The sequence below is a fragment of the Melopsittacus undulatus genome, chromosome 10, assembly GCF_012275295.1.
Source record: "Melopsittacus undulatus isolate bMelUnd1 chromosome 10, bMelUnd1.mat.Z, whole genome shotgun sequence".
In the NCBI taxonomy this organism is placed as follows: Eukaryota; Metazoa; Chordata; class Aves; order Psittaciformes; family Psittaculidae; genus Melopsittacus; species Melopsittacus undulatus.
In genome coordinates this window covers 5,065,687-5,093,612 of record NC_047536.1, presented here as the reverse complement: position 1 = coordinate 5,093,612, position 27,926 = coordinate 5,065,687, and the positions used below count along the sequence as shown (strand labels likewise).

At 59.3% G+C, this 27,926-nt stretch overlaps 2 protein-coding genes across 4 annotated transcripts; one reads left to right on the top strand and one right to left on the bottom strand.

The window, feature by feature from the left end:
* The first annotated feature begins 1,268 nt into the window (after positions 1-1,268).
* Positions 1,269-3,482, top strand: LOC101869037 (proteinase-activated receptor 2-like). Its single transcript, XM_005144989.3, has 2 exons — positions 1,269-1,365; positions 2,180-3,482. The coding sequence occupies exons 1-2, from the start codon at positions 1,269-1,271 to the stop codon at positions 3,202-3,204; spliced, it is 1,122 nt and encodes a 373-aa protein (XP_005145046.2). The 3' UTR covers positions 3,205-3,482.
* On the bottom strand, positions 3,481-23,458 carry ARAP3 (ArfGAP with RhoGAP domain, ankyrin repeat and PH domain 3). 3 transcript variants are annotated; one of them, XM_034066868.1, is made up of 34 exons: positions 23,283-23,458; positions 20,464-21,585; positions 19,786-19,832; positions 19,451-19,524; positions 19,171-19,241; positions 14,943-15,212; positions 14,656-14,725; positions 13,803-13,923; positions 13,395-13,582; positions 12,630-12,736; positions 12,325-12,524; positions 12,114-12,199; positions 11,774-11,956; positions 11,390-11,528; positions 10,946-11,077; positions 10,722-10,875; positions 10,512-10,614; positions 10,090-10,288; positions 9,937-10,000; positions 9,473-9,636; positions 9,130-9,342; positions 8,888-8,993; positions 8,349-8,496; positions 8,100-8,168; positions 7,782-7,856; positions 7,557-7,671; positions 7,300-7,428; positions 7,008-7,141; positions 6,794-6,876; positions 6,543-6,578; positions 5,781-5,844; positions 5,560-5,697; positions 5,275-5,313; positions 3,481-4,660 (listed from the first exon to the last, which is right to left on the bottom strand). In XM_034066868.1, the coding sequence occupies exons 2-34, from the start codon at positions 21,543-21,545 to the stop codon at positions 4,094-4,096; spliced, it is 5,370 nt and encodes a 1,789-aa protein (XP_033922759.1). In that variant the 5' UTR covers positions 21,546-21,585; positions 23,283-23,458; the 3' UTR covers positions 3,481-4,093. The 3 variants fall into 3 exon arrangements, 2 of the variants coding, with proteins under 2 accessions (XP_033922759.1, XP_033922760.1); XM_034066869.1 differs by having other exon boundaries at positions 19,786-19,829; XR_004550062.1 differs by lacking the exons at positions 3,481-4,660; positions 5,275-5,313 and having other exon boundaries at positions 5,580-5,697; positions 7,557-7,693.
* Positions 23,459-27,926: the final 4,468 nt, after the last annotated feature.

Sequence of the window (27,926 nt, the reverse complement as noted above, 5' to 3'; positions counted from 1 at the left end):
CAAGCCCCGCCCACCGCAGCGAGCAAGCCCCGCCCACCGCTGCGAACAAGCCACGCCCCCAGCGCCGTGTCCCCAGCGCCACCTCGTGGTCGGCGCCGCGCGTCGCTCCGAAGCGGTGGGGCACCCATGGGGCACGGGGAGCAGTGGGAGCCATGTCCTTGGGCAGCGGGACGTGGGAAATAGTGGGGCACAGGGGCACTGGGAAAGCTGAGGTGAGGACCCACAGAGCAATGGTCCCACGACACGGTGACCCCTGATGCGCTGGGGTGATGTGGGGTGCTGGGGCACTGGTCCTATGGTGTGGGAACATGTGGGGTAGTGCGGCTTCACCCTCCAGGCACAGGGACATGTGGGGTTCCATGTCAGGTGGAGGATGCAGAGCCCCTGGATGGCACGGTCATGCCGTGGAGACACAGGCACAGATCTGAGCAGGGGCATTTGGTAGAAGGCACCAAGAACCCGGCGAGGTCCCCAGCCAGCCGTTGCCCGACCTGTCTCCCGTTCCCTCTGTCCCTATCCCATCCCTCTTCCATCCCCTTCATCTCTCATCTCTCTTTTCATCCTTCTTTTCCTCTGCTTATGATTCCTGCAGAGCTTGTGGCTTTCCCCACTGTCCCTTTTTTCCCCTTGCTCTTTCTCTCACATTTTTGGTGCCTGCTTCACATGTCCCTGCTGATGAATGTCAATTCACAAGGCTGGGCTGGGGCTGTGTCACTGGGTCTGTTGCTCCCATCCGTGACCCCTCTGCTGCATGAAGGAGCTGGAAAAATGAATCAGGGGCTACCCAGCACCCACTTTGGTGGCAGGAAGGGGACAGCAGAGCAGGACAACTCAGGATGGCCTCATCTACAGGGTGACATTGCCTTGTCAGCCAGACCAAGGTGATGAGTGTGACGCCTGTCCCACGGCACACTGCTGAAGAAACCACCAGGCTGAAGCCCGGCTGCCTGCTTCCTGCCCCTCGCGTGCGACATGTACAGCTCCGCTGCGGTTCACAACTGTCTTTCGATAGCTGCCTTACTCCTGCTTCCCCTTCCCCACAGCGTGCGGGCAGGCGGCTGGAAATCACCCCAGTGTGCTCGTCAGTGGGGGCAGCTGATGGTCATCAGGGGCTCCTGTCTCGTCTCATCACGAGGATGTGGCCACAGGCAAGACATGGAGTGAAAGAGGAAGGAGGCAGCAGGTCGGGGCTGGCGCCGGTCCTGCCGCGGTGACGCAGAGGGGCCAGCCCTGCCTGTGGTGCTCCTGCAGACCCAGCTTGTGCAGAGATGTCCCGGCCGGTGCCATTGCCTGGCTCTGCTGCCACCTGTGTCACCCTCCTGCTCGGGTGTGCCTGCCTTGGCTCAGCCGTCCAGGTCTCCCCAGGTAAGTGCCTTGGTGGGTCTAGAGGGTGATGGGGCAGGACAGAGGCACCCATCATGTTCTAGAGGGTGATGGGGCAGGACAGAGGCACCCATCTGTTCTGTGATACTTGGAGGGGGTATCTGGGTGTCATGGTGAAAGCTCGGGCCACTACACTGCTGCCTTCCCTGAGTGTTCAAGCTCAAAACCTAAGTGAAGACTTGAAACCTGGCCACCCCTGGTCCATTGGGCAGCAAAAATCAGGTTATTGCTGTTTTAACCTGAATTTCCCTTGTGCCCTGGATGTGGAGAGGTGGAAGAGGTTGTGGGACACCTATTGGATGTAACCAGGGTGCTCTGAGGACCATCTGGATGGAGCCTTTGGAGCTGGGGGTCATGTGCAGAACAGCAAAACCTGGATGTTTTCTGAGCCAGCCAGGAAAGGGATTTGATCAGTTTTTGTCTGGTGTCCTGGACCTTCCTGTTCTTCACTTTTGTTCTGAGCATGCAGTGAGAAGCCTCTGACTGCAGGAGGACAAGGAGGCAGCCTTCAAGTTGGGGGCCTGGCCAGGAGGAGGAGGAAGCATCCCCACTGGGAGAACATCTCCTGTGCTGGCATGGGTGGCCTTATCCCAACCCTGTCCCTGTGGGTTTCCTTTCTGCCCTTTTGATCTTGTTGGGTTGCAGGGGACCTGTTGCGCTGGGCTCATGGGGTCCCATGTTCTGAGCCATGGGGCAGAGCAATGCCAGGTCCTAGAGCTGCTGCTGACAGCTCCTGCATGGTCCTGAGTGGGAAGGGGCAATGGGAGCTGAGCCTGATGCCTTGTCCCCTCCACAGTGCGTGGCACAGGGCGAGCCTTGATCCCCCTCACTGCCCAAGAAGAAGCTGCTTGCCCCAGTGCTTCCGTGGAAGGTTTCCTCAACAGCACCCTCACCACCCGCCTCCTGCCTGCCCTCTACTCTGTGGTCCTGCTCGTGGGGCTGCCAGCCAACGCTCTGGCCTGCTGGGTCTTGGTGACCAACTTCAGGAGATGTTCCAGCACCCTCTTCCTGCTCAACCTGGCGAGTGCCGACCTGCTCTTTGCCCTCCTGCTTCCCTTCAAGATCGCCTACCACCTCCTGGGCAATCACTGGCTCTTTGGGGACTACCTGTGCCGCACTATGATGGCCTTCTTCTATGGGAACATGTACAGCTCCATCCTCTTCCTCACTTGCATTGGCCTGGAGCGCTACATCTCTGTTATGCACCCATTCCTGTGGAAGGGCTCCAGTCAGACGTGGGTCAAGGCGGGTGTCTGTGTGGGCATCTGGCTGGTGGTGGGGCTGGGCATGACCCCTCTGCTTTTGTGCCCCCAGACAAGTCATATCTCGAGCCTGAACATCACAACGTGCCACGATGTCCTAGAGAAGGATAAGCACACGTTCCTTGTCTACTATTTCCTCTGCCTGGTGGGGCTGGGCTTTGGCTTGCCCTTTGTGCTCATGACCGCCTCCTACAGCTGCATCCTAGTGCGGCTGCTGGCCCAGGGGAGACACTATAGGCAAGTGGTGCATGTCCTGGCTGTGGTCCTCCTGGTCTTCATCCTCTGCTTCACCCCCAGCAATGTACTGCTCTTCATCCACTATATGCTTGAGGCCACGGGGTGCCACAACACCACTTACATGTGGTACACTGTGGCCCTGGTGCTCAGCGCCTTCAACAACTGCTTTGATCCCTTCGTCTACTTCTACGTGTCCCGGGATTTCCGGGTCTGGGTGCGGGATGCAGGCAGCTGCTGCCTGAGGGGGCTCGATACCTCCTCGGGAAGGGCTTTGGAGAAGGCAGCCTTGCCCCTGCAGTCCAATGAGCAGAGCCAGCTGTAGGCAGGGCTTGGGGTGCTGTACTGTGTCACCCTGCCCCAAAGGGGTACATCCTGCAGTGTGGTGCCACCACAAAGGGCTGCGCTGTCCCAGGCTGGCATCAACCTTGGGCAGAAGATCCCACCCTGGATCTAGGCTTCATCCCAGTTTTGTAGCTCCTCTGCTGATGGTGCCCCAGTCCCATGAATCCCCCAACTGCGTGCCTGGCCCTGGCACCCTTATTTCCCCACCTAATGGACCCCCGCATCCCTCATTGCTCCTCCTGCAGTGACCAAACCCTCCAGAGTACAAATAAACCTTTATTTCTCCCTGCTGCTGGAAGGAAGAGGTATAAATACCCTGGCTGAGCAGGAGCTGTCCTCCATCGCCAGGACTACGCTCCAGGCACACACGGCCAGCCCTGCTCCCATTGATGACCCTTCTCCCCCCACAAATATGCCATGCTAGAGGCAAGAAGGGAACTGGGGGGTGGGTTGGTTGTCCTGACGTGTCCCATGGGCCAAATGCTGTGCTCCCCCATGCCAGCAGGCACCATGTGCCCTGTGCCTGACACTGCGGATGCTGCTGAAACATGTGGGTTCCATGTTTCTGCTTTTATTTTCCCTTTTACTTGCTTCCCATGGTGCTGGGCCCAGTGACAGATATGCCACCCAGGAGGGAGAGCACATGGGGCAGCATCCCCAGCCCTCCCAAGAGGGGGTACCATGGCTCAGCATCCTTGTCCCCACTAGTCCTCTGGTTCCCACTAGTCCCCACTGGTCCCCACTCCCAGGTGAGGAGGAGGAGGAAGAGGGTGCATGCTCCATGCTGTAGGAGTGTGGGGTACCCATTGTCACTGCTGCTGGGCACTACTTGACCCCCAGGTCGGTGGCCACCCCTTTGGCACAGTAAGTCATGTCACCGGCTGGCCCGGCCCTGGTGGCTGGCCCTCATTCTTCCTGAGGATGACACTGCTGAGCTCCTGGATGAGTTTGTCGTTGATGGGTGAAGGAGGCTGAATGCTCCTCTTCCTTGGCATCTCCACGGTGGTATCTGCACTGGGACTGCTCCCTGGTGTGGCTGCCTGCTCCCAGTCCCTGCCCAGTGCCAGGGAAGGCTCCATGTTCCTCTCCAGAGAGGCTGTTTTGGTGTGTCTGAGCCCCTGGCCTGGAGCTCTGTCACTCTCCAGGTTCAAGCCCCTCTCGAGGGACAGGGCTTTGGTGACAGAGGGACCTGCCACCCTTTGGGCCGGGCTGGCTGGCAGTGAGGACCTCAGTGCTGCAGCTGGAGGATGCTCAGGGAACAGGGATGGCTTTTTGGAGCTGTCCATGAAGGGCACAGCCGACAGGTCTGCCAGCAGCCCCTGCCCCAGCTCCAGCGTGGCCAGCTCGGGGAAGTTGCCCACCTCCTCATAGACAGGATCAGCATCTGCCTCCTTCTCCTGCTGCTCGTCCAGGGAGTTCTGGTGAACCTTCATGGGCTGCAGGAGAGCAGGATGTCACAGTGAGGGCACTGTCCACACCGCTCAGCAGTGTACCCTTCCATTCCCCCCCAGCTTGCCCTCCCTGCAATCCCTGCTGTGGACCCATTATCCATCAGGTCTCTTGTCTCAGGCACTGTTGCCCTTTCTTCCCTGTTACTGATGGAGGGTGAGCGTTTTGGTGCCTGCTGAGGCATGGTCCTCACCACCAGGCTGTAGCACCAGCCCTGCATCCCTTGGCAGAGGTGGTCTGGGGTGGGAAGGGAAGATGGGTGCTTATGCAGGGCACAGAGCCAGGTCAGGTGAGGTCCAGCCAGGTGACCCCCAAGCAGATAACTTGATGGTGAGGAGGACTTAAACCTGTTTCCTCATATTTCTTATGTTGATAATTTCTGGGCAATGGGAAAGGCTGTGGGAACTGGGCTGGTCTGTTGGGGTCTTGCTTGCACAAACTAGGACTATGCAGGGACCCCCATTCCTGGGTATGGGACACCCAGAACAATGGGCACCCCGTCCTCTGCCACACAGTGTGCGCAGGATGGCCTGGGCATGTCTCAAGTGTAGGTGACATCCCACTGCTGGTGACATCCCATCCAATGTGTGCTGGTACTCACAAAGAACATGGACAAAGTCCTTCTCGTGTGCAGGCGACGCTGGAAACAGAAGAGATGGGCAGCGGTAAGCACGAGATAACATGGAGCAGGGTTGTGGATGCCTGAGCAGGCAGCAGGGAGCTGTTGTGGACACGAGCACAGCACCAAGCACAGGGACACCCACCCAAAGCATCTATCAGGGACCTGCACATGCACCTGCCTCTGAGGCACATGGAGCTGGGATGGGTGCATGGAGCTGGGTGGATGCAGAAGCCCCTGTGGGCAGGGGTAGCTGTGTGGCTTTACCAGGGTCTGGTTGGCAGAGAGCATGGTGGCATCGGTGCTGTCCCCGTGCAGCGGCACCAGCGGCATGGTGCCGAACTTCTGCTTGGCGAGGTCAGAGGAGGAGCGCCGGCGCAGGATCACGGGGCGCAGGTCATCGTGCTGTGCACAGGGACAGGGAGCAGGGTCATGCTGGGCTGCCCTGACAACCCCCTCCAGCCCCAGCACCACCAGTCTGCACCCACCTGAGCCTTGAGGATGCTGGTGGTCCAGTCCCACAGCTCAGCCTGCCCCGAGCACACCAGGTACCTGCAGAGGAGTCAGTGGAGATGTTGCCAAGGAGCAGGGCCAGTGGGGTCCATGTCCCCTTGTCACCCTGCCTGTGAACATGGGGCTGTCAGGCACAACTACACCTCTGAAACCCAAATCATGCTTCAGGGCAAAGCCAGGGCTTGTTGGGCTCCTCAGCTCATCTGCCCTTGCTGCCCTTAACAGAACATCTCATCCCCATGTCCCTGCCCCAGCATCAGCGGTGTCGGAGGAATGGGGAGGGGATCAGCAGGTTGTGCCCAGGCACCCGGTGGTGCTGGGGAAGCCAGTGCAGGGAGCCCAGCTTAGTGCAGATGTTGGGTGATGGGGACACAGCGCGGAGCTGGATGGAGCCTGGCAGGCAGCGCAGCCATGCAGGTGGCATGCAGACCTGAGCAGGGTGGGCAAGTCCCTCTGGAGCCTGCTGTGGGTGCTTGGAGATGCATCTCCCAGGGGTGCTGGTGTGGATGGGGAGGTAGAGAGGTGTGTGGTATGGAGATTGCCCCTAGAGCCTGGCCCCCATCTTGTGCCAGGGTGTGTGTGGCCCTACCACTCTGTCCCTTGAGTGCCCCAGCCAGGCATCAGCTCTGCCCCGACCCCCGGGCCCCATAGCCCTGCCCCTGGCTGTCCCACTGCCACTGAAGCTGGGGACTGATCTCAACACCCAAAGCCCCAGGGTGGCAGGGACAGATACTCACAGCTGCTGCTTGTCCAGGGTCAGTGTGAAACCCCACCTGGGGAAAGGAAGAGATGGGCTGTGAGGAGGCACCACTGAGCTCAGACACAGCCCAAGGTCTGTGGGCAGCGGCAGGGGGCTGAACTCCCCCATGGATCCAAGCTTGTCATGGGTTTGGGTCCCACTGAGGCTTGGCATGCTCCCAGTGCCTGAGCTTGTGTGTGGGTGCCCAAGGAACCGAGGGATGCATGCCCCAGGGAAGGTACCACTTACTGGGCTGGTGGCTTCAGCTTCTTCCTAATGCCCATGTAAACCTTGGCTGCATCCAGGGGCCACTCACGCTCTGGTTTGGCACTCTGGAGAAGGAGATCCATCGGGTCAGCACAGCTTGGTGCCAGCCACCCCATCACGAGGACAGCCACCACAGTGCCACTGCTGTCCCCAGGCTCCCCTCCCTGCCTCGCCTTCCTCAGCATCCCCTGGGTACCCTCTTCTCCTTGAGCAGCAGCAGCCTCCGATCCCGGATGACGAAGTAGCGCTCCTGAAACTTGCTCCCCAGCAGCTTGGGGGGCTCCTCACGGCACTTCAGCAGCCCACACTTGGGGGTCTCGCGCTTGACGCCTGCCCAATTTGGGGAGACAAGGGTCAGGGTCCCACTGTGGTCTCAGGGATGTGCCCCTGATGGCTGCAGGGTGGTAGCCAGGGCAATGGGAAGCTCAGGCAGAGCTGTCCCCCTTGGGGACACCCTTTAAGGCTGGGACCCTTTGTGACTGCCTTACCTGTGAAGAGGCAGCTGCCCTCACCGATGGGGACCTTCTTCACCAGCAGGTATGCAGTGCTGGGCTCCGGCAGCTTGCACCACTGCAAAGCTTGCTCCAGCACCTTCTCCTTGGGGTGCAGGGGCCGCTCTGGGGAGGCACAGACACTGTGTCCCCTTCCCTGTCACCAGCAGCAAGCTGCCTTCCTTACCCCACACCTCTCCTCACCAGCCTTGCCTTGCCGAGAGCATCCCCCCGTGCCATCCCACCACACTCACCCAGCTCCCCATTCTCCAGGGCCTCGAAGGTCAGCCAGATGTCCAGGCTGGCTGCCACATTGCGCATCTCCAGCACATGGTTGGTGAGCTCCTCTGCTGTCATCGTGGGGGACACCTGGGGCCGGACACACGGGGAGCTGCAGGTGATGGCAGGATGGGTCCCAGGGACAGGCTGTGCCTGCATCCCTCCCTGTCTCCCCCAGCACAATCTGTTTTGGGACTCACCTTCAGGGTCACGCAGCAGTCAGGCAGCTTCTGCTCCAGGTAAACCTCGATGATGAGGTCCCCTGCCTGTGAGAGCTGGGGGAAGAGCAGGTGGTGTTGGTGCTGTGCTGGTGTGGGAGCTGCACATAGCCCCTCTCTATGGGGCTGGGGATGGTGACCCAGGGAGCTGGGGGTGCTTATCCCCTGGGTAGGAGCCCCAGGGTGATGGGTGAAGGGGACACAAGTGGGGAAGTTTCTTCCCCATATATCTGGTGTGGGACAGTGGGAACCTGGGAGGCCCACCAGCCCAGGGGTCCCTGACAAGCACATCCCCAGTACCTGAGTGTCCTTCCAGGTGGTGATCAGACTGTTCTCCAGATCCATCTGGGATACCTGGTCCTCGTCAATCTGCCAGAGGAAGGATGAACAGTGTGAGAAGGGAGACACATGCAGTCAATGTGGAGTGAGGACACATTGCCAGGATGGAGGGATGCAGGGGGAGGCAGAGGTGGGCAGCATGGAGGGTTACAAGGAGAGGGAGACAGAGCCATCATGCAGGGGGCTGGCAAGGCCCTGCAGGGAGCTTACATTGAAGATGCTGACATAGTTGTCAATGAGGTCTTCCATCACCTTGACCTCGTGCTCCCCTTTACCATCGGTTTGGAAGAGGCTGGGTGCGAAGAGAAGCGACAGGTTCTTGGTGCTCATCTGGTTGAGGTCTGCACATTTCTGCACCCTGGGACAAGGAGGACAAGGTGAGGGGCTGGTCCCACTTTTATAGGGCTCCAGCCCCAGCCACCCTCCTCTGCCTCTTACAAACTCTCCTGAAAAACAGCTGTGGAATTTGGTTTTTTTCCCTCTTTTTTGGGGCACTGGATGAAGTTTGCATCCTACAGGGGTGTCCTTTACTCCTAAACCTCCTGTTACTTCCCCTTGCTGCAGGATGACTTTGGGAACATTTGAGGTGTTCCAGAACATCATGCTTCATCACACCCCAGCAGCTGGAGGGCTGATGAAGCAGGACATGGGCACTGCATTCCCTGCGCAATGGAGTGATCCCACACTTCTGGCTGGCCTTGGGTACCCCGGCTGGACCAGGGGAGCCTGCAGGGAGGTGTCTCACTGACCGGTAAAGGTGCCCAATGAGCGCAGCCAGGGTCTTGTGGTTGAGGCGAGGCAGGCGCTGAATGAGCTCCTTGTACCGCTCCAGGCGCTGGGGCTTTGAGGGTATTGCTGCAGTGAGGCAAACAGGTCATGGCTTAATGGTGAATGCAGCAGATCCAGAGCTGACAGGTACCAGGACCCTGCCCTGAGGGACATTGACTCTGGGGGTCCCTAGCAGGCAGCGCAGCTTGGTAGGAGGATGTACCTGCAGCCTCCTTCCACTGTGGGTGCAGCTCCAGGGTGAAGACAGGATCTTCCAGCTCTCGGAAGAACCTCTTCAGCACGTCCGTGACGTCCTCAATGAAGTTGTCACTGATGCGCAGCTTGACATTGCGGGCATCCCGCCGGAACTCCTCCATCAGTACCTTGATCCGGGACTTGGCTCCATTCTTGCGGTAAATCCCCTCATGCCTCAGCCCTGGGACAGTGACATAAGGTCATGGATGCCCTATCCCACCCAGAGTATCCCTAATGGGGCTGCCTGGCCCCACTGGCCACCACATGTGTGTTGGTGGATGCTGTGGCTGTGGTCCCCATGCCAGGCTCACCATACTGCGTGATGAAGGCAATGCAGCTATCCACGATGATGGGGATGTCTGCCCGGCTCAGCTGCTGGTCCCGCAGTGCGTTGCCCCGGCCCCCTGCCGATGCCTGGATGTCACTGTACCATGCTGCTGAGTCTGCCCGCGACAAGCCCTGCAGGTAAAATGTCCTGAGAACAACAAGGGCAGAAAAGAGGGAATGAAGGTTGCCAGGGGTGGCAGGTTATCCCCTCCTGCCCTTATGCACAGGGAGCAAAGCACAGCCAGGCTGAGCCAGGGAACACCCTACACCAGCGAGACCCTGGGCTGGGGTGACCTCTGTAAGCCCCTTAGCCACAGCGCTGCTGTCCCAGTAGCATCCCCATCATGGGCTTGGGACCAGCATCAACCCACGGATGAGTGACTTTATCCTGGGCAGCCTGCTGAGGTTGCTTGTCTCATTCTCCATCATTCCCACAGCCAGGCCTCACCTCCCCATCTCCACCAGGATCAGCAGCTCCTTCTTCTCTGGAGTCTCCATGGGGGGAACCAGACCTGCATTGAGGTGAGAAGTGGAGGGGTCAGAGCCATGCATGGCCACCCGCCCTATGGTGCCTTGTCTCGGGCTGCAGCACAGCACTTACTGAGCTCCTGCAGCCGCCGCAGGTTGATGCTGTCCTCAGCCCCGTCGTCCTCAGTGGGGCAGATGAAGAGGTGGGCTTTCTGCAGGATGAAGAAGGCCTGCTGCCACCGCTCGGGGTTGAGCATGCACTTGTAGCGCAGCTGGCCCACACGCTGGAACTCGTAGCCCAGCAGGCAGTGACAGCTCATGGGGGTGAACCACTGTGGGATGGAGTGAGAAGGGAGCTGGGTAAGGACAGGGCTCAGCACCCGAGCACAAACCCCCATAAGGATGGGGGCAGATTGCTGGGGAGGATGGGAGCCCCTGCAAAGGGAAGGAGGATGCTTGACACAGAGGATGAAGGGTGTGGGGAGCACAATGGGGAGGCAGCGACAGAGCCCAGGGACCCACCATTGGCATGGCACTGGGGCTGGGCTGGCTCACCTTGCCAATGGCACTGGCCCATGCTTGCAGTGTCTCAGGCCCATCAGTTCCCAGCTGCTGCACTTTCTCCCCAGTGAGGAAGAGCTCGAGGGTGAAGCGGAACCTGCAGAGGATGAAGCAGCCCATCAGGGCAGCCCCTTACGCTGAACCTGCTCCAAGCAGGAGCAATGCCCATCCATGGGCATGCAGTGGGGGCACTGCTGGGGGTACCTTTCAGTGGGGCCAGGGCTGGTGACTGCCTGAGCTCTGCTCACGCCCATGGACAGGAGGTCCCCGCTCTCGATGTGGCCCAGGGGCTCTGTGCATTTCTCTGTCTCGAAGAAGAGCAGGGCTCTCTCCAGGGAGCACCACGTGCGCTGGAAGTCTGCGGGACCAGGGCTCAGTGGCACCGGGTGCACCCCCGCTGGGTGCCCTCCTGTGCTCCCCACACTTACCCTCTTTGCTCTTCTTGGTGCCCGGGAGCTTGTGTGCGGCTGTGGCCCGGTACAGGTACCCACTGTGTGCCACTGGCTGCGTGATCTCGTTGTAGACACCCTCCGGACCTGGTTCCTGTGTGCGGGTGGTCCCTGTGGGGAATGATGTTGATAGTGGGCAGGAGCAGGCACCCACCAAGGTGTGGGTACTGGAGGGGCAGGGAGACCCCACTCATGCAGGTGTGGGCAAGCAGGTGTGCCAGGCATGGGGCTCCCTGAATAGGCACTCCAGAAGAACCCACTGCCATGCCCCATCCCATCCCAAAAGAGGGGGCAGGTGGGTCACCCGGTGAGCCACAACATCTAATGTCCTGCCTGTCCCCAGCCTTGGGGCATGCTGCGGGGGGCAGTGGATAGGAGGAAACCCCCATATCACAGACAGATGGGGCTTGGGGTTCCTTATACCTGAATGGTTCCTGAGCCTTTTCCTCTCCAGTGCCACCTCACAGGCAGCAGGGTCAGCCGCCAGCCCAGCCTCCGTGGATGAGAAGAACTGCAGGACGGTCTTGAGCAGAGCTGGTCCTGTCACTGCAGTGCACAGTGCCTGGGATGGGAGAAGTGCCTGTAAGGACCATGTCCTGGCACACAGAGACCCCCAGCCTGGTGCTGGGGGTGCTTGGAGGTAGGCAGAGTGGGGTACAACCTCCCACCCGAGCCCCCAGAGCTGCCTAGCACAAGGGTCCAGGCAGATACAGCCAAGCAGGAGGTGTTGGCATCTCTGGATGGAGCTCTGCGATGGTTCCCAGCACCCCAGTATCCTGCCTGCATCCCAAGGTTCCCTGCTCCTACCTGGAGCACGTCCTCCTGTGTGGTGTAGTGGGGATGGGGCAGGCGGTACCGTCCCTCTCGGTACTTGCGGGAGATGAAGTCCCGTCTCTGCTCAGCGCTGGCATCTGGGTGCAGGGCCTCAGCAGCGGGGAGGCGAGCAGCCCAAAACCGGTTGGCTCGGTCGTTTCCCAGCATGATAAAGAGCTATAGGAGAGTCCCGAGGTCATGGTGAGGGTCAGGCAGGAGGAGCAGCATCACTGCATTCCCGAGGGGACCATGGGGCTGCTGTCCTTCCTGAAGAAGCAGCCAGGACCCTGAGCCTGCTGTGCCAGCCCCAGCATCCTGCCCTGAGTGCCTCTACCTGTACGATTTCGTTGGACCAGACACTGGTGTCAAGCTTCAGGCTTTGCACTTTGGAGATGTTGGAGCCCAGACTGCGGTGCTGCCCTGTGGGGAGCAAGAGAGTGAGCACCCCTTGATCCCACCAGGGGAAGTGGTACCCGAGTCGCACCCATACCCCAGCCAGCACCCCCAACCCACACCCATGGGACCCCCATAGGAGATGTACTGGCCTGCACACTGCTTGCAGATGACCACACACAGGTTGATGGATGCCCAGTCGGGGCTTGGAGCCCAGCAGTCCGCACAGTGTTTGTTAGCTTTGTTGGACCAGATCTTCTCTGCCACCTCGTAGTCATAGAGCATCTCAGCTATGGCCTCCTGCAGGGCCTCCATCCACTCCCTCTTATCCCGCTCCGACTCCGCCACAAAGCTATGAACACCAGCACAGCCAATACTCAGGGGCCTGGAGCAGCCAGCACCTGGGTCCAGCATCTGCCTGCTCCCCCCACCTCATCCCACTGGATAACTGGGATACCTGAATATCTTGGAGGGGGTGATGAGCTCGAAGCTGCGGTTCTTGGCTTCGCGAATGGTGCAGCCACGCATCTCAATCACGCAGATGCCGATGCCCATTTTAAAGAACTGCAATTCAGAGTGACACTGGTGTTGGCTCTGCAGCACCATGGCTGCAGTGGATGCACCACCCAGACATGCCTGTGACGCTGGGGCTGGAGCCAGGTTGCTCCATCCAGCACCCCCAGCATCCTATCCCTGCTTTGCTTGGACAGGCAGACCTGGTACCAAGTCACATCTCTCAGGTACCTCATGAGGGCTGACATAAAGCATCCTGCAAGTACATGACACCTTAAAATGAAAGGCATGCAGCCCCTCAATTTTGGGGTCAGGCACACTCATAAAGCAAGTATCAACTTGAGCAGAAACCACAGAGACTCTGTGTTGCTCAGTGCATGTCTGCAAACTGAAAATGAAGTGATTGAGAAAGAAACAGGGGTGCTGAGGAAGCTCAGCAGGCAGGAGGAGGGGAACCCTGTGGGAAGCAGGTCACAGTGAGAAGATTGGAAGGGGGGGTTCATTCCTGGTACCTGCATCTCCAAGCCCAAGCTCCTACTACTTCTGTTGTGTGCAGCATCTCCCGCTTCCTGCTCTGCCATTCCCTTTCTCCTATCTGTCTTCTTCCTCTCTGCTCTCCCTTTGGCACCAGCCCTAGCTAAAATCCCTCCACCCCTCCAATTGCCCTCATCCCGTTCAGTCTTCTGCAATGTCTGGTGCAGCCACCAACCTGCTCGCTCTTGTACAGCCACATCTCAGGCAGGCTCAGGGTTGCAAACACCTTGGACTTCTGTCCCTTCAGCTCCAGGGTTCCTGATTTCTGGCAGTGGGCGGTGTTGATGGGCCGGGGCCGGGACCCCACCAGGCGCTGCTCCGTCACCTTCTTCTGCAGCGTGGAGCACCACTCATTCCTCTGGGCTGGGGACCAGGCATGAAGGAGTGGGTCTGAGCCCTTCCCAACAGCCCTGGCATGGAGCAGAGCACCCAGCAGACATGGCAAGGGACAGGTCCCCTTGATCATCGTGGCTGGATGGTCTGGGGATGGGGTGAGAGCTGCCCCCCGGATGCTCTGTCTGGAGGATGGAGGCAGGGAAGGTTCCTTAGGGACCAGTGGTCCCTGGCTGGGGTCTTCACTTACCCTCATTCTCAGCACGGAAGACAAAGATCCGGTGGCTGGTGATGACCTGGAACTTGTTGTCCTTGGTGCAGCGAGCCATCTCAATGACAGACAGCGGGATCACCCCCTTGGGGTAGGGCTCCTGGAGTGAGCCCCAAGCAGGGTTATCCCCTTTGCCCTTCCTGTGGGTCTTCCACCCACCCCAGCACCTGCCCCTGTGGTGCCATTACCATAGGAGTAAGGAGATGGGACAGGGATGCCTGCAAGCTCTTGCAGCTGTGGGCTGTGCATGGTGCCTGTTTCTGCATGGGTGCCACTGATGGGGGCCTCATAAGCAGTGTCTCTCACCCCATGTGGTGTGACAGCCACCAACACACTACATCAGGCCTAAATGGGGCCATGCACTCATGGAAGGATGAGAGGATGTGGGACAGGAAAGGGTTGTTTCATCACACGCACCTAACCCACAGTGCAGTGCCCACAGCAAGAAAAGCTTCTCTGTGCAGCACATCCCTAAGTACTCAGCTGGGTGCTGGCTTAAAGAGCCTGGGGCCAGAAGGAGATGAGGATTCAGGTAGGGTCCATGGTGGCACCCAGAGATCCCCCATTTGTGGTCTATTCCAGTGCTTGGGAGCCAGAAGGGCCCCCCTTGCTGCTCCCTGTTGGCAGAGGGACCCTTGCTACCCCAGGCTTCCTACAGCACAAGGCTGTGTTCAGAGCCCCACCACAGCTGCTCTGCCCTGGTGATGGTAAAGGAGTGCTGGCTCCTTACAGAAGGACAGGAGGCAAAGGGGACATGGCAGCTCACGTGGTGTCAAGGCATCCTGCTCTAAGTGCAGCCTCCCCACCCTGCCCACATCCTGCCCCTTGGTACCTTCTCACTGCTGAAGTACATCAAGTTCTTCCCATCGAAACGGACATAGCGCCTCTGGAAGACATAGTTCCTGTTGGGATAGCAGAAAAACGAGGCTGTTGGGAAGCAGATGATCCCCACAGGGAACCCTCATCTGCCCTGTTCCCCTAAGAATGGCTCACAGAGACTGGTGCAGTGGTACCCAAAAGGTTCCTTCTCCTGCGGGGATGTCTGGCACAGTGACCAGTGTGCCAACCTCACCAGCCTTGCCCAAGGGGCTTTACCTATGGGGACTGGTGGGCACGTACCCCTGTGGGGAGAGCTTGTCCAGCCATCCACTGAGCATGGTGGGCCGGGGCTCAGACAGTGACGTGAAGCTGGCATAAGGGGAGATGGTGAGATCGTCCAGGACCTCATCCATGTAGAGATGTGCAGGCAGGATGAACGGGGTGTCCTCGGCCCGCGGTGCCTCCACAGTGGAGTATCCCTCCGTGTCATTCTGGATGATGCGGTCAATGAGCCGGGACCGGGTCTCCTCTTCCTCACTCCTTCCCTCACTGCTGCTCTCACTGCTTGTCCTGTAGGAAACAGGGCTATGAGGGAGCTGGCCTATGACAGCTTAATGTCATCCCATTGGGATGTCTCGCACTGCTCCTGGCCCCATCCTGAGCTCCTCAGGACACCCAGAGATGTGATGTTTGCACCTCCATGAGCAGGGTGGGACAAGGGCTCAGTGTTAATGATCCCCATAGCCACCAGCAGCCTGAGGCTCAGACAGTCCTACGTGGTGGCAAGGCTGGGGCTACCTGGCAAAATGGGCTTCCCCACTGTGGGTAACACTGCACAGGCCACTGCACATCTCCAAACCCCTGGCATCACCTGCCCCTCTTCACAGGCAGCAAACCAAGGCCAGTCCCACCTCCTGCTCCCTACTCTACATCCACCCCAGACCTCCTCACCAGGGGTTTCAGCTTCCTTCTCCTTCTACCCCTCCAGTGTTTGTGCCACTGGGAATGTCCTTCTGCCATGACACCTGCCTACCTGCCCTTGTGTCTTGCAAAGGGATTGGGATGGAGAGATGGGCTGATGGAGCTCCTGCAGCCATCTCCTGCTGTTGGGAACTGTGCTATCCCCTCAGCCAGGCCTGGTGAGCCCATCCAGCCATAACAATAAAAGGAAGTTATAAAAATAACTAAGCCTGCCCCTTCCCCTCAGCCCTCCCAGCCAGACGTGGCTTTTTCTCTGGAAAGGAAATGTGCTGGAAAATGTCTGACAGTCTCATGAGCAAAGAGCAGAGCTGCCCAGGTGTGATGGTGATGGGCAGCAAGAGAGCCATGGAAGCTGGGACACCCCAGCTGCAGCATCAGCAGCAGAGTGTCCTTGCCACTGGTCACTGGTGGCATCCAATGCTAGGATGAAGAACAGATTCCAAGAAAGGCAATGAGGATGGTCTAAGCCCTGTCACAGCTTCTGCATGAGGAGCACGTGAGCAAGTGGTCCTTCACTTCTCCAGTGGGGAAAGGGTGAGTGATGGGGCAGGTTCCTGAAGTCATGAGCAGCATGAGGAGGGCATAAAAGCATCCCCTGGCCACCTCTGCTCTGGTCACAGGAGCTGGGTGACAGCAGATAAAGCCAGCAGGAGCAAGGTGCAGAAGCAGCTGATCTGCAGGAATCCTCACTATGGGATGTTGAAGAAGGAGAAATGCACGGAGGAGAAACCCACTGGGGTTTACTCAAAGGGAGAACCACCTCCAGCACCATACCATGTGCTGGGATGCTTTTGGACCAGGGGAATGACTGCAAACCCCTTCTCTCATTGCATATTCTCAAAACACCTTGTTTTGAGCACTGCCTCATAATAGGAACCAAGGAAATGCATGGACCCGTGCTTTGGCCATGGATAAGCACCTGAGGAGGCCATTGGACATTGTTGGCCCATGTGGGACAAAAGCAAGACCTGCTGTCTCTCTGGGAGGATGTTGGGTTGGAGCCACCCAGGCTAGGGGTCAGCTCTGGGATAGTGTGTGGGGCTGGGGAGGAAAAATGGCCTGTTTGGCTTCAGAAAGACAAGAAACAGCCGTGGGTGGTTGGAGGCTCAGATCACAATGATCATTGCTGTTGAATTGGTGTAACAGAGCCTTGGCAGGGTGATACATCTGGCTGTGGTCCCAGCCTGGTGTCCAGCTCTGTCAGGAGGGGCTGCACATCATAGGTGGACATCAGCCTTGATGTCAGAGCCAAGTGGGAGAGAGATGTTCTCAATGGGTCAGGGCAACAGAAGAAGAGGAAATCCCCATGACAGCCCTTTCCTGAGCCATGATTTACAGCCACTGAGGCCACAAAGAGCTGGAGGACAAGCAGCATCCAGCAGGGACAAGCAGAGCTCATGGTCCAGCTGGAGTGGGGTCTCTCAGCATCCCAAGAGCACACCAAGACCCAGCCAACTCCCAACTCTGCCTTTGAGGACAGGGCTGGTAGAGGAAAGCTCCAAACCTCCAAGCAAGTGTGCTAAGGCCAAGTCACCTCCCTTTCAGCTGGTGCTGGGCAATGAAAACAACCAACCTTAGGGCCAAATGAGTCCCCAGGGCAAGGAAATGGTAATTCTACAGGTCAGCTGAGCATGGAATGTGATGCTTGAGGTGCATTGAGATGGGGCAGTCACAGCCTGTCAGTGCTTACATGGGGGATCTAGAAGATGGAGGGCAGGTGATGGAGGAAAGGGATCTGCGGGTGGTGAGGGGACCAAGGAGCTGCTGAGGGATCTGGTTACTTCAAGTGGGGCTCATGGACCAGACAATCAACCCTGAGGTAGGTAGGGAGATAAGGAATAAGCTGTCAGGGATACACCATTCCCAGTGTTTCTCTTCCACAGGGAAGATGCCTTGAGGTGTGGGGAGTAGCAGTCTGGGTACCCATCTTCCTGAGAATCATCTCATCATGAGTCTTGGTGCAAACCAGGGTAAGGTCCACTATCCTCACCACAAAGAGCTGCTGTCTGACCCAGTGCCCTGAGCTCCATGGGGTGACAAAGGCACTGCTGTGCCACCATCTCTCTGCTGCTGAGACTGATGTTTGAAGCAGAGCAGATGCTATCCTCTACACCAGCATTTCATGGGGCTGAGCATCACCAGCTTGGATGAAGGTGCTCAGTGTCAGAGTGGGTGAATCCCAGCTTATGCTCCAGGGTCTGCTGGACCCTCAGAGATGCAGCTCCCAGGTTTAAAGGGAATTTCTCATTTCTCTTTGCTGAGGATATCTTGCTGCTGGCAAAGGCAGCTCTAAGCTCATTTCTAACACTGACCCTCAATGCCCAGACCCCAAGCCAGGGAGCAGCGTGGTCCAGATTGAGCTCCCCTAGAAGATGGTGAGAGAGATTATCTCATAGATAGCCCATAGCTCTGTTCCAGTGGGATCATGGTTGGACTGGTGGCGAGGAAAGCATTGAATTAGCCCAGCAAAAGGGTTCATGAGCACAGTGCAAAAGGTCTTCAGAGGCTTTTCTGTCTCTTGTTCAACTCCCCATGCCCCAGCCTTAGTGCTTAGGCTGTGAGAAAACCCTGTCAGCTGCTTCCTCTGACTCTGCTGATGGTCACATCCTGTCTCTTCTCAGAGAGACCCTGGTGGGTCCAGGGCTGAAAGCACCCAGCTGATGCCCTCAGGATGTTCTGCATCCCAGCTCCCTGGAAGCTGATGGATGGAAACTGTGACCCACAGGCACCCAGCCCTGCTCTGAACTGCTGGTTCAGTGGCTCCACAGCAGACATCAGTATTTCTGTCTCCAAAGCTCCTATTCCCAGGTATTTGCAATTCCAGCCCATGGCTTGTGTTGGGATTGTGGCACTGGATCATACTCGCTCCCAGAGCTGGACCGATCAATACTGGGACCAGAGGGGCAGGGGCACAGGGATGTGCTGGCCAACAAAGCCACAGGCAGAGCTGAAGGACACAGAGCTGCAGCTCAGCACCTCCTCTCTGAGCAACACAGGAAAAGGAACCCTCCCCATCCGAAATGGGAAGAGCAACTTTCCTTCCTCTTTCTGAGATGGTATCAGGAGCTATGGAAAGGACATTTCAAAAGCATTTTAAAGTGCCCCCCATAATTTCACTGTCCACCACACTGTGTGACAGGTTGGCAAACACTGATCAAATGATGCTGGAGCCTTTGGAGGTCGCACATTCCTTCACCTGGTCCTCAGAGCCATCCCATTTCTGACTGATCCTTGTCCTCCCTGGTGTTTTCCTGCTCCCAGCTGCCAAATCCAGGCTCTGCCTGGTGTGTAGGTGCCCAGAACCATTGGAATGGCTCCACAGCATCTGTTGGCAAGCACTGACCACTCAAGGGCCACCCACCAACACAGCCCTTCTCATCTCCGAGCCCATCGGCTCTTCCTGTGGCTGCTGACCTGATCCCAGACACTCCTGATTGGCTCTGTAGTGGGGGAAAAGCCCCCATGGCCTCTCAGGCTGAACCCAGGGATGTCCCTATTCCTCAGCATGCAAATCCCAGCTCCTGAGCCCAGAGGAGGTGATTCCTACCTGCATGCATCTCGCTCCAGGTCTGGCTCGGACACGGCCTCGCAGCTCTGATCGGAGGAGATGCCAGTACCCTGGGAGGAGACATTGGTCACATCTCTCCTCTGCCTTCTCCCACCCCAGACCTCCTCAACCAGCCTGGCCCACTGCAAGGGGGCTCAGCTTGTGACCCCCAGCCCACCAGTGATGCTCAGCACTGCCAGGCACCTCGGTGTCACCGGGATCAGCTGATAGTATGCAGCAATATCAGGGGTCGCTCACCATCCCCACCGTGTCCTCTCACCTTCTGCTCCCGTGATGGGGCTATGTGCCCAAAGATGGTCTCACTGTAGGGGCTGACGAGCTGCTCACTGACCTCTGTGGGCACAGACATGGGAGGGAAAGGCAGTCAGCAGTGCCTGCTGCAGGCAGCAACCAGCCAGGACTGACAGCCCTGGAGGGGACCCCCCACTGAGCCCACTACAGTGAACCCCAACATCCACAACACCACAGAGACGGGAACCAAATGTGTCCCTGAATGAGACAAGGGCAGGACCTTGGGACAAGGGAGGTGTCCCCCTCACCCCCCTTCCTTGGGGGCACCAGGAGGTCCCTGCTGCGTACCCTGGGTGCTCTCACCTGATGTGCTGGTGGGTCTCTGTGGGACAGGGGGCAATCCGGGGCTGCTGGAAAACAGGAGAGGGGTTACTGTGGTTGCGGCTGGGATGGAGTGGGATTTCTCCATAGCATTTTCCCATCTGGCTTACATGGGCTTGAGGCTGTGTCTGACTGGGGCAGTGCCTGGCTTTGTTCCCTGAGATGTGCAGCATCCCCTCCCTGCTCCTAGCACCCTCCTTTGGTTCCTTCTCCTACCAACCCTATGTTCTGGCCCCAGTGGCTGACAGGCATTTCCCATCCCAGGTCAGCCCCTCTAACATCTCCCACCTTGCTCCCAGCAGGAGCCAGACCCAGACCCTCACTCAGCCACCCCTTACCATGGCAGGGACCCCCAGCCCTGCTGCTTGGGGGGGGGGAGGAGCAGAGGGGGAGCAGCTTCTCCCCCTGACCAGAGGAGCCATCCAGGGGTCCATGGTCACCCTGTCATCTCAGAGGGATCCCAGCTGCCCTGTGGGCTGGCTCCATGCAGAGTCTGGGGGAGGCACGGGAAAGGTGGTGAAAGGGGCTTGTCAGCACCCGGAGGTGGGCAGGGCCAGGCTGGGAATGGGGTCCTGGGAATGGAGGGGGCCTTTGGATCCTTGGCTCTGGCTGCTCTGCACCCCCCTCCACTCGCTGTGGGGAGGGAAAGCATCTGCTTACTCAGGCTTGTCCGGCTGGGTCAGCTCCTGTGGGGACAGAGCTGGGGGCTGAGCCTGGCCCTGGGGACCCTCCTGTCCTCCTGAGTCCTCAGTGGGTGCTGACAGGCGCTTGAGTCCTTCATAGATGACGTTGGACACCATCTCCATCCTGCCCTGTGCTGAGGTGTGCTGTGGGGCTGGTCTGGGGCACGCTGAGGTGTGCTGTGGTGCTGGTCTGGGGCACGGCGAGGGCTCTCTCCTGGCTGGGATGGATGCAGGGTGACCCTCTGGAACACAACCAGTGCCGGTCTCTGCTGCTGGGACCCTGTGGCTGTGCCGTGGTGGGACAGACGGGATGGACAGGGGGGATTTCTCTGATGCCTCTAGGGTTTGTCCATGATCCAGAGCTGGTGGGGACCATTTCCCCGTGCGAGCACTGTCCCGCATCCGCAGCTGGGATAACCCCATGCCCATGGCCACAGCTGCCCCTGCCCCAACCGGCTGTGCTGGCCGGGGCTCCGGGCTCTCCAGATCCGTGGAGCTCTCCCCCGGCACAAACCCCTCCAGCACCACAAAGGCTGCAGAGGCCCTGTCTCTGTGTGTGTGCACCGGCACCGTGGGGCGTGCGGGCGGCGCAGGCGCTGAGCTCTGCTCCGGCTTGGAGCGAGGGAAAACCGTCCTCGGCTTGGGAACAGGCTTCACGAGGGGAGGAGCAGGGTCCTTGTCTACAGGGGATGCCTGGGTGGGCACAGCCGCGAGCTGCTGCGTCCCCAAGGCGTCAGTGGCCCCTCCTGGCTCTGTTTTCATGGCATCCTTGCCTGCCTGGGGGACATCCAGGCCCTCAATGGCTTGGAAATGGGCGTCTTCTGCTGCGGGGCCTCTCCAGGACTGACTGAGCACCCGTGTCTGCTGCACCAAGTTCAGGATCCTTTTGCGGTGCCCAGTGGCGGTGATGCCGAGCTGCTGCAGGCGGTCACTGTCCAGTGAGGCAGCATCTCTGGCCACATGGTACCCATGCTGCTTGAAGACATCCCGGTACCTCTCCAAGTGGATGGTGGCCAGCCAGTCTGCGATATCGGAGTCAGGACCGCACGGAGAGCTCATGGCCCTGGGGTGCCTCTGTGACGGATGCTCAGCCCATCATCTGTGGAAGAGGAGAGAAAGGGGATGAGGAGGCGGTAGGAGGGTACAGGGGCACTCATCTGTGGATGGGAGAACGGGCAGCTCCTGAAGCTCCCCCTGCCTCACCACTCTCCCCGATGCCGCTCACCTCCCAGCTTCAGGAGCCCGCATCCTGTTGTTCCTCAGCCCCAAGCCTCTCGCCCCTCCCCGGAGCTGCCGGATCCCGGCCCCGCTTTGTCGGCGAGGCTGTGACCCGAGTCCAGGCAGGAACGGAGCAGCCGGGGGCTCAGGGGGCACTGGGCTGCTGCACAGCTGCTGGGAGAGGGAACATCCCGGGCTCTGCCACGCACTGAGCTGGGTGTGAGGAAGATGGGAGCAGCCAGAGGGGTGTCCCGGCGGAGGGGCTGCCCGAGGCAGATAATGGGGGGAGCAGCTGGGCCCCTCCCAGGGGATGAGCTCCTGAGCCGGCCAGCGCGGGGAGGGCTCTGCGGCCGGAAGGACAGACCATAATCTCTCTCTGTCACTGCTGGCGAGGGCATGGGAGAGGTCAGCGTGACTCACGGCAGAGGGGGGGAAGCCTCCCACCCACCCCATCCCATTGCCAGCACCCACAGCTCGAGGCAGAGGGGCACGGCTGGGTGCTCAGCACGCTGACACCGGCTGGGCCCCGCTCTGTTAGGGACCCCATCCTCAGATCTTTGCTGGCACAGCTCTGGGACAGAGCTGTGGTCTCTGCGGAGCACTGAGGGCCTTTTTCCCATGAATCACGCTTTTCTGCACTAAACCATCTGTGCTGACTGTGCTGCCACTCGGTCTTTTTCCAGTTCCTCCATTTCCCTCTATTGTTTAGCACAGGCTTCCTTCCTGCTGCCTGCATGATCCCACACATCCCCTGCCCCCTCCCGCAGGAGCCGAGGGACAGCCAGGCCAGGATTCCTGCTGCACAATCCCTGTAAAGGCATCTGCCTGCTCCCCACTGCTGCTTGCACAAGAGTGCCATGGGGCTGATGTGCTGCTGATGGCTGTGGTGCCCCTGAGCACATGAGCAGGAAGCTGTCAGCAAGCACATGTGAAGAGCAGGGTTGTGCTTGCATGTGTGTGCCCAACCCTGTGTGTGTGCATGGGGGGCTCCCATAGGGCAAGTGTCTGAGTACCAGAGTGCATTGGGTAGGGACAGCCATGGCAGGAGCTGGCTGAGAAGCTGGAGGGGCAAGGGGTGGGAAGCAAGGCATGGGGACACCACAGCCTGTTGAGGTAGGACCTATACAAAGGGCTGGGCAGGGGGGTATGGAGGGTGATGGCCCATAAGGGTGTGGGTTGGGTATCACTGCCGCAGGGTTAAAGGGCTGTACCCAGCAGAAATGGGGCAATTTCCCCCTTTCCAGTACCTGTATTGCCCTGAGGCACCTGAGGGCAACTTTGCCCACTGCCTGCCCTGCCTGGGGGGGTCAGCAGGCAGCGGCCTGCCATGACCTGGCTCCCAAGACACCCCCCCCCCATGCCAGGCACTGGGCACTGGCTGGGTTGTGGCTCTCTGGGGCCATCCCGCTGTGCCCACAGCAATGGCACTTCACAGGGAGGTGGACACCGTCCCTGCCCCTGCAGGACCAGCCGGTGCAGGGGGCTGGAAGCGGGCACAAACTGCCCCAGCCCGGGCCCTTCCCTCCCTGCCCCAGTTCTGCCCCATCCGCCCCTGCCACCGCCGGGGTTGTCCCTCACCTCCGGCCCCGCAGCGCGGTCCGCAGCCCTCCCCGGCCGGTGGCAGCGCCGCTGCTGGCTCCGTCCTGCTCTGGGCTCCAGGGTGATGCCAAGGGGTGCCCCGGGCACAGGGACCGGCCCGCAGGCACCGCGCACAGGAGCTGCTGCGGGCACAGCCTGGCTTCGAGGCACCCAGCCCGCCTCCCGCTGCCGGTCCCTCCTACAGCCCAGCCCTCCGGCCCCCATCCCTGCCCTGTCCTGCCCCTTCCCCGGCTGCCCCGTGTCCTGCCCCTCAGCCAGGCTCTGCCCTCCTTTTGGGGGCTGCATCCTTCCTGCTCACCCCCTCGTGCTCCTTCTCTCACCTTCCATGGAGGAGCCTTCACCCACATTAAAGGCTGCACAGCTGAGGGAGATGTTTGAAGTCCTCAGGTGTATTGGGCTCTATCAGCTGCTCCCACCTCTGGCCACACACAGAGGAGATACTCATCATGGCCCAGAACAAGGCAGGGTGCAGGTGCTGCCTGATTGGTGGTAACAGGCTGAAATGTCAATGTTTATGAGGGGACAGGGGAGGGCTGGTGCTGGCTGGATGAAATGCTGGGAATACAGACCCCTGCCTTGAGCTGTAGGGATGCTGGGGATGTAGCACCCACCCCACTGCTGCTGCCCCATCATGAGAGCAGAGTGAGCTGAGGGGCAGGATGGCACCAGGGTCTGTGTGTCAGGGGACACCGGGAGGGTTTCTCTCTTGCAAGTAACCTGTGCTTTCAGCACAGCCTGACCTGGCTGCCTTTAATGCAATGCTTTGGGCAAGAGCCCCACTGGGGCTGGCAGTTGGTGCAGCTCTGCTCTTACCCAACCTTGCACACAGAGTGTGTCTGAGGCCAATATCTCACAGCATCCTTCAGCCCTTCTCTGGTTCTCATGGTGAGGCTCCAGCTCCCTGGGCAACCCCTTAAACCAACTCAGACTGGTCCTTTCCTGCCCCAGCAATGTCCCCAAAAGCCACTGCAGGGACTGGGAGCAGTGGGAGGCCCTGCTATGGGAAGTCCACCTTTACAAGCCTCTGTGTGCACAACTAGAAGCGAAAAGGCAGCTTCTCCTTATCACAGGCTTGATCCTGCAAAGCAGAAGCAGAGCTCAGCATGAATCTGGCAGGGCTTTTGCCTTCCTCCCTCTTCCCCACCAGCTGTCTAGTCATGGGTGATGTATCCCTGGGATTGGGGATAGCATCGGTGGCCCCACAGACCACTCCTATGGATGAGGTGTGGAGACAGGGTGCACTGGGACCCACAGGGTGTGTATGGACCTCTGGCCCTGCTGGGCTCCTACCTCTGCCCCTTAGAGCAAACTGGCTAAACACAAGCACTGATGGTCACAGGGAGGTTGCTGAAGTCTGCAGTGTGAGTGGCTGGAGGGGCAGAGCAAAGGGTGCTGGTAGCACTGGTGGCACTGGTGTGTGCCATCACTTCAATTCCGCTGTGCTGGGGGATTAGCACCAGTGAAGGACATCCCTGCAAGGGGCCAGATCCCAACTCACTGCTCTTTGGCACCCTGGGGCATCTCTATGGAGCCCTCACAACCTGCTGTGTGCAGCTGTGCTCACCTCGAGTGCAGGAAGGCAGAGATGGGTTGCTTGGAGGAAGATGCTCAAGGGTGGAAAGGACACTGTGGGACAGTCCCAGAGTGGCAAGTCTTAGTCCTATCCTGTGGCCAAGTGTGACCACACACTCCCACAGCCCACATCCTATGGCTGCTGACAGGCCAGTGCAGTGCAGAAAACCTCTATCCCTTGATCACTTCTCCCTCGATCCCTTCTCCCTCCACAGTCAACCAAGGGCCAGGACTGGGGCTCAGTTCTCCTGGCAGGGGGGAAATCACTGCTCAAACACCTCTGCTGAGCCCCAGTGCCAACAGGACCTGCCCAGCTGGAGCTAGGACATTCTCCAGCCATGGGATCACCATGGATCCAGATGGCTGGCATGGAGAGAACAGGGCACAGCAGAACATGGGAGCTCAGGGTCTTGGTGTGGGTGGTGGGGGTGGGAGCTGCCCAGGACATATCCATGAGCTCAGGAGATGCAAAGCATGAGCTGAGGGTGCTGAGGCGCTGGCACAGGGTGCCCAGAGAAGCTGTGGCTGCCCCATCCCTGGCAGTGTTCAAGGCCAGGTTGGACACAGGGGCTTGGAGCAGCTGCTCCAGTGGAAGGTGTCCCTGCCTGTGGCAGGGGTTGGAACTGTATGAGCTTTAAGGTCCCTTCCAACCCATTCTGTGACCCTGGGAATGCAGTCTCATCATCCCCCAGCCGGGGTGTGTTTGACACTGGGGGCACTGGAGTGGGTTGCGCAGTTGTGTGCAGGCAGGATGGGGGGCCCATGCCAAGCTCCCCCTGACCCCTCTCCATCCAGTGCCGGCTGACATCACTGCCTCCAGGCTAATCTCTTGTCCAGCAGCAGCTTCCCGTTTCCTTTCCAATCTCTGGAATGACTCGCCTCTGCCTGGGGCCAGCAGGAAAAGCTGTCCAGATGGGGCTCAGCCCCTGTGCCTCTGCCTGTGTCCCACTGGGCTGTGGCCCATCCACAAGCACACTCAGGGGGCTCCAGTCCCCCGCATCTTCCCTGCCTATCCCTCCTTCAGGCATTCCGGGATACCAGCACACTGCTGCCTCCCTCTTTGTGCCACAGGAAACACAGCAGTGGCACTTACATAAAATCACCACCCTGGGGGTCCAGCACCCCCAGGGTCTGGGACAGCCCCACTGCCCAGTGCTGCAGGTTTCACTCTTCACCCTACACAGTGATGCTGGGGACCAGTACTGGATGAGGACCTGTGTCCCTGCCACCCCAGCAGCCCTTGCCCCCTACATGCACTCGATGTCACTGCCAACCTGGATGTCTTGAGCATCATCGTGGGCTGGGTGTCAACCCCTGCTCAGCCTCCTCTGAAGGTAACTGCAGCCTGGCTGCTGCTGAGAAACCTGGGGAGTGAGGGGAGAGGAGGCTGCTTCTGCAGCACTGAGGCTGCGTGGGGTGGCCCTCACCCCAGCACCCTGTGGGCTTGGGGTGCCAGGGGGATGTGCTCTGTTATGGCAGCACCCAGGGGTGTTTCTGCCCATTGCTGTGGCCATGGTTCCCTGCCCAGCTCTACCAGAAAGTGTTACTGGGGCAATCTGGAACTGGGATGTGTTAAAATCCTCCCCTCCCTCTGCTGATACGGTGCGAGCAGCACAGGGACCGTGCTTTGAGGGTTGCACATCCCCAGCCCTTGGGTGTTCCACATCTTCCCTGCAGGAATGGCTCCTTGTACCTGCTCTGCTTGTGCTGCCAGCCCAGCTGCAAGCCAGGTGAGCTGCTGCCTCAATGGACCTCCTTTCCCTGCCCCAGCACATGTGTGGGTGATGTCCCCATGGAGCAGCACATATGCAGGACATATGTGACCTTATGGGGTGACTAAAGGGGGACAGTGAACTTCTGTGCGAGGGATGCTGGGGTGGAGGTCTGGATGAACTGGGGAGGAGAAGCACAAGGTGTGGGGGAAGCAAGCACAAGGCAGCAGCCCTACAGCTCAGGGTGGGATCACAGGGGTTGGGGTGACCAGAGATGTGAAGCTGAGTTGGTCAGAGGAGCCCCAGAAGACACAGTGGCTCTATGGATGCTGTCATCCACAGAGCCACAGGATGGCTGATGTGGTCACCCCCATCACAGCTTAGGTTGAGCATGTCTTCCATGTCCTGGCCATGTCCCTGTCCCCTGGTCTTTACCTTGCTGGGACAGCTCTGGAGCTGAACCTCCCAGCACTATCAGCAGTGACCGTCCCATTTGCATTGGCCTTGCAATGTAATCTATATCAGGCTTCAACCTATGTGGGGCAGGAGCCCCATAGCTGCAGGCAGCCTTGCAGCATGGGGGCTTGGACCTAGTGCCTGGACAGCCCCAGGGAGGGCTCGGTGCCAGCCCGAAGCTCTCTTGTGCACACAGCAACCCCTTTATTGTTGTGCCAGAAACCACAGCAGCGGCAAACACTGAGAGAGTGGGGACAGAGGCTGCTGAGACCCCACGGCCAGGACAAACCCCCCAGCACCTCTGGGGAAGACGTCCCCAGAGCTGGGCTAGAGCCAGGCTCAGGGGTAAGCCTCATGCCCACGACAGGACCTGGCAGTGCTCCCTGAGATGGGGGGGTCACACTAAAACTGGGGGGACCTGGTGGGCTGGAGCAGCTCCGGCCTGATGGAGCTGGAGCAGGAGGCAGAGCAGGCAGCTGGAGCACAGCCTGAGAGGCTCAGTGCAAGCCTTGTGCTGCTGTGAAGCCTGGGCAGGACCCCCATGGATCCCCTTTCTTCTGGACCTTTGGGGGACACCCCTACAAGGTCTTACACTGGCAAAGGGATATCCTGGTGCCAGGAAACCTCCTACCCACCCCATGAAGGGTTCCCCCTCTCTCTGCCCAGCCTCTCCTTGGGGCACCCATCCCCACTTCCAGCTCTATGTCCTGCATGGGGACATCATTTCCCATGTGACAGTACATTGCTGCACTGCTAGGGGGGTCTATGATGAGGGAGTTGGAGAGCAGACACGACTATTGGGGTGCAGGGGGCCAAATTCCCACCCGTTCCCCCCCTGGCTGCCAAGCCTCAGTGATGAGGGGTCCCCCTCTGAGGTGAGGGC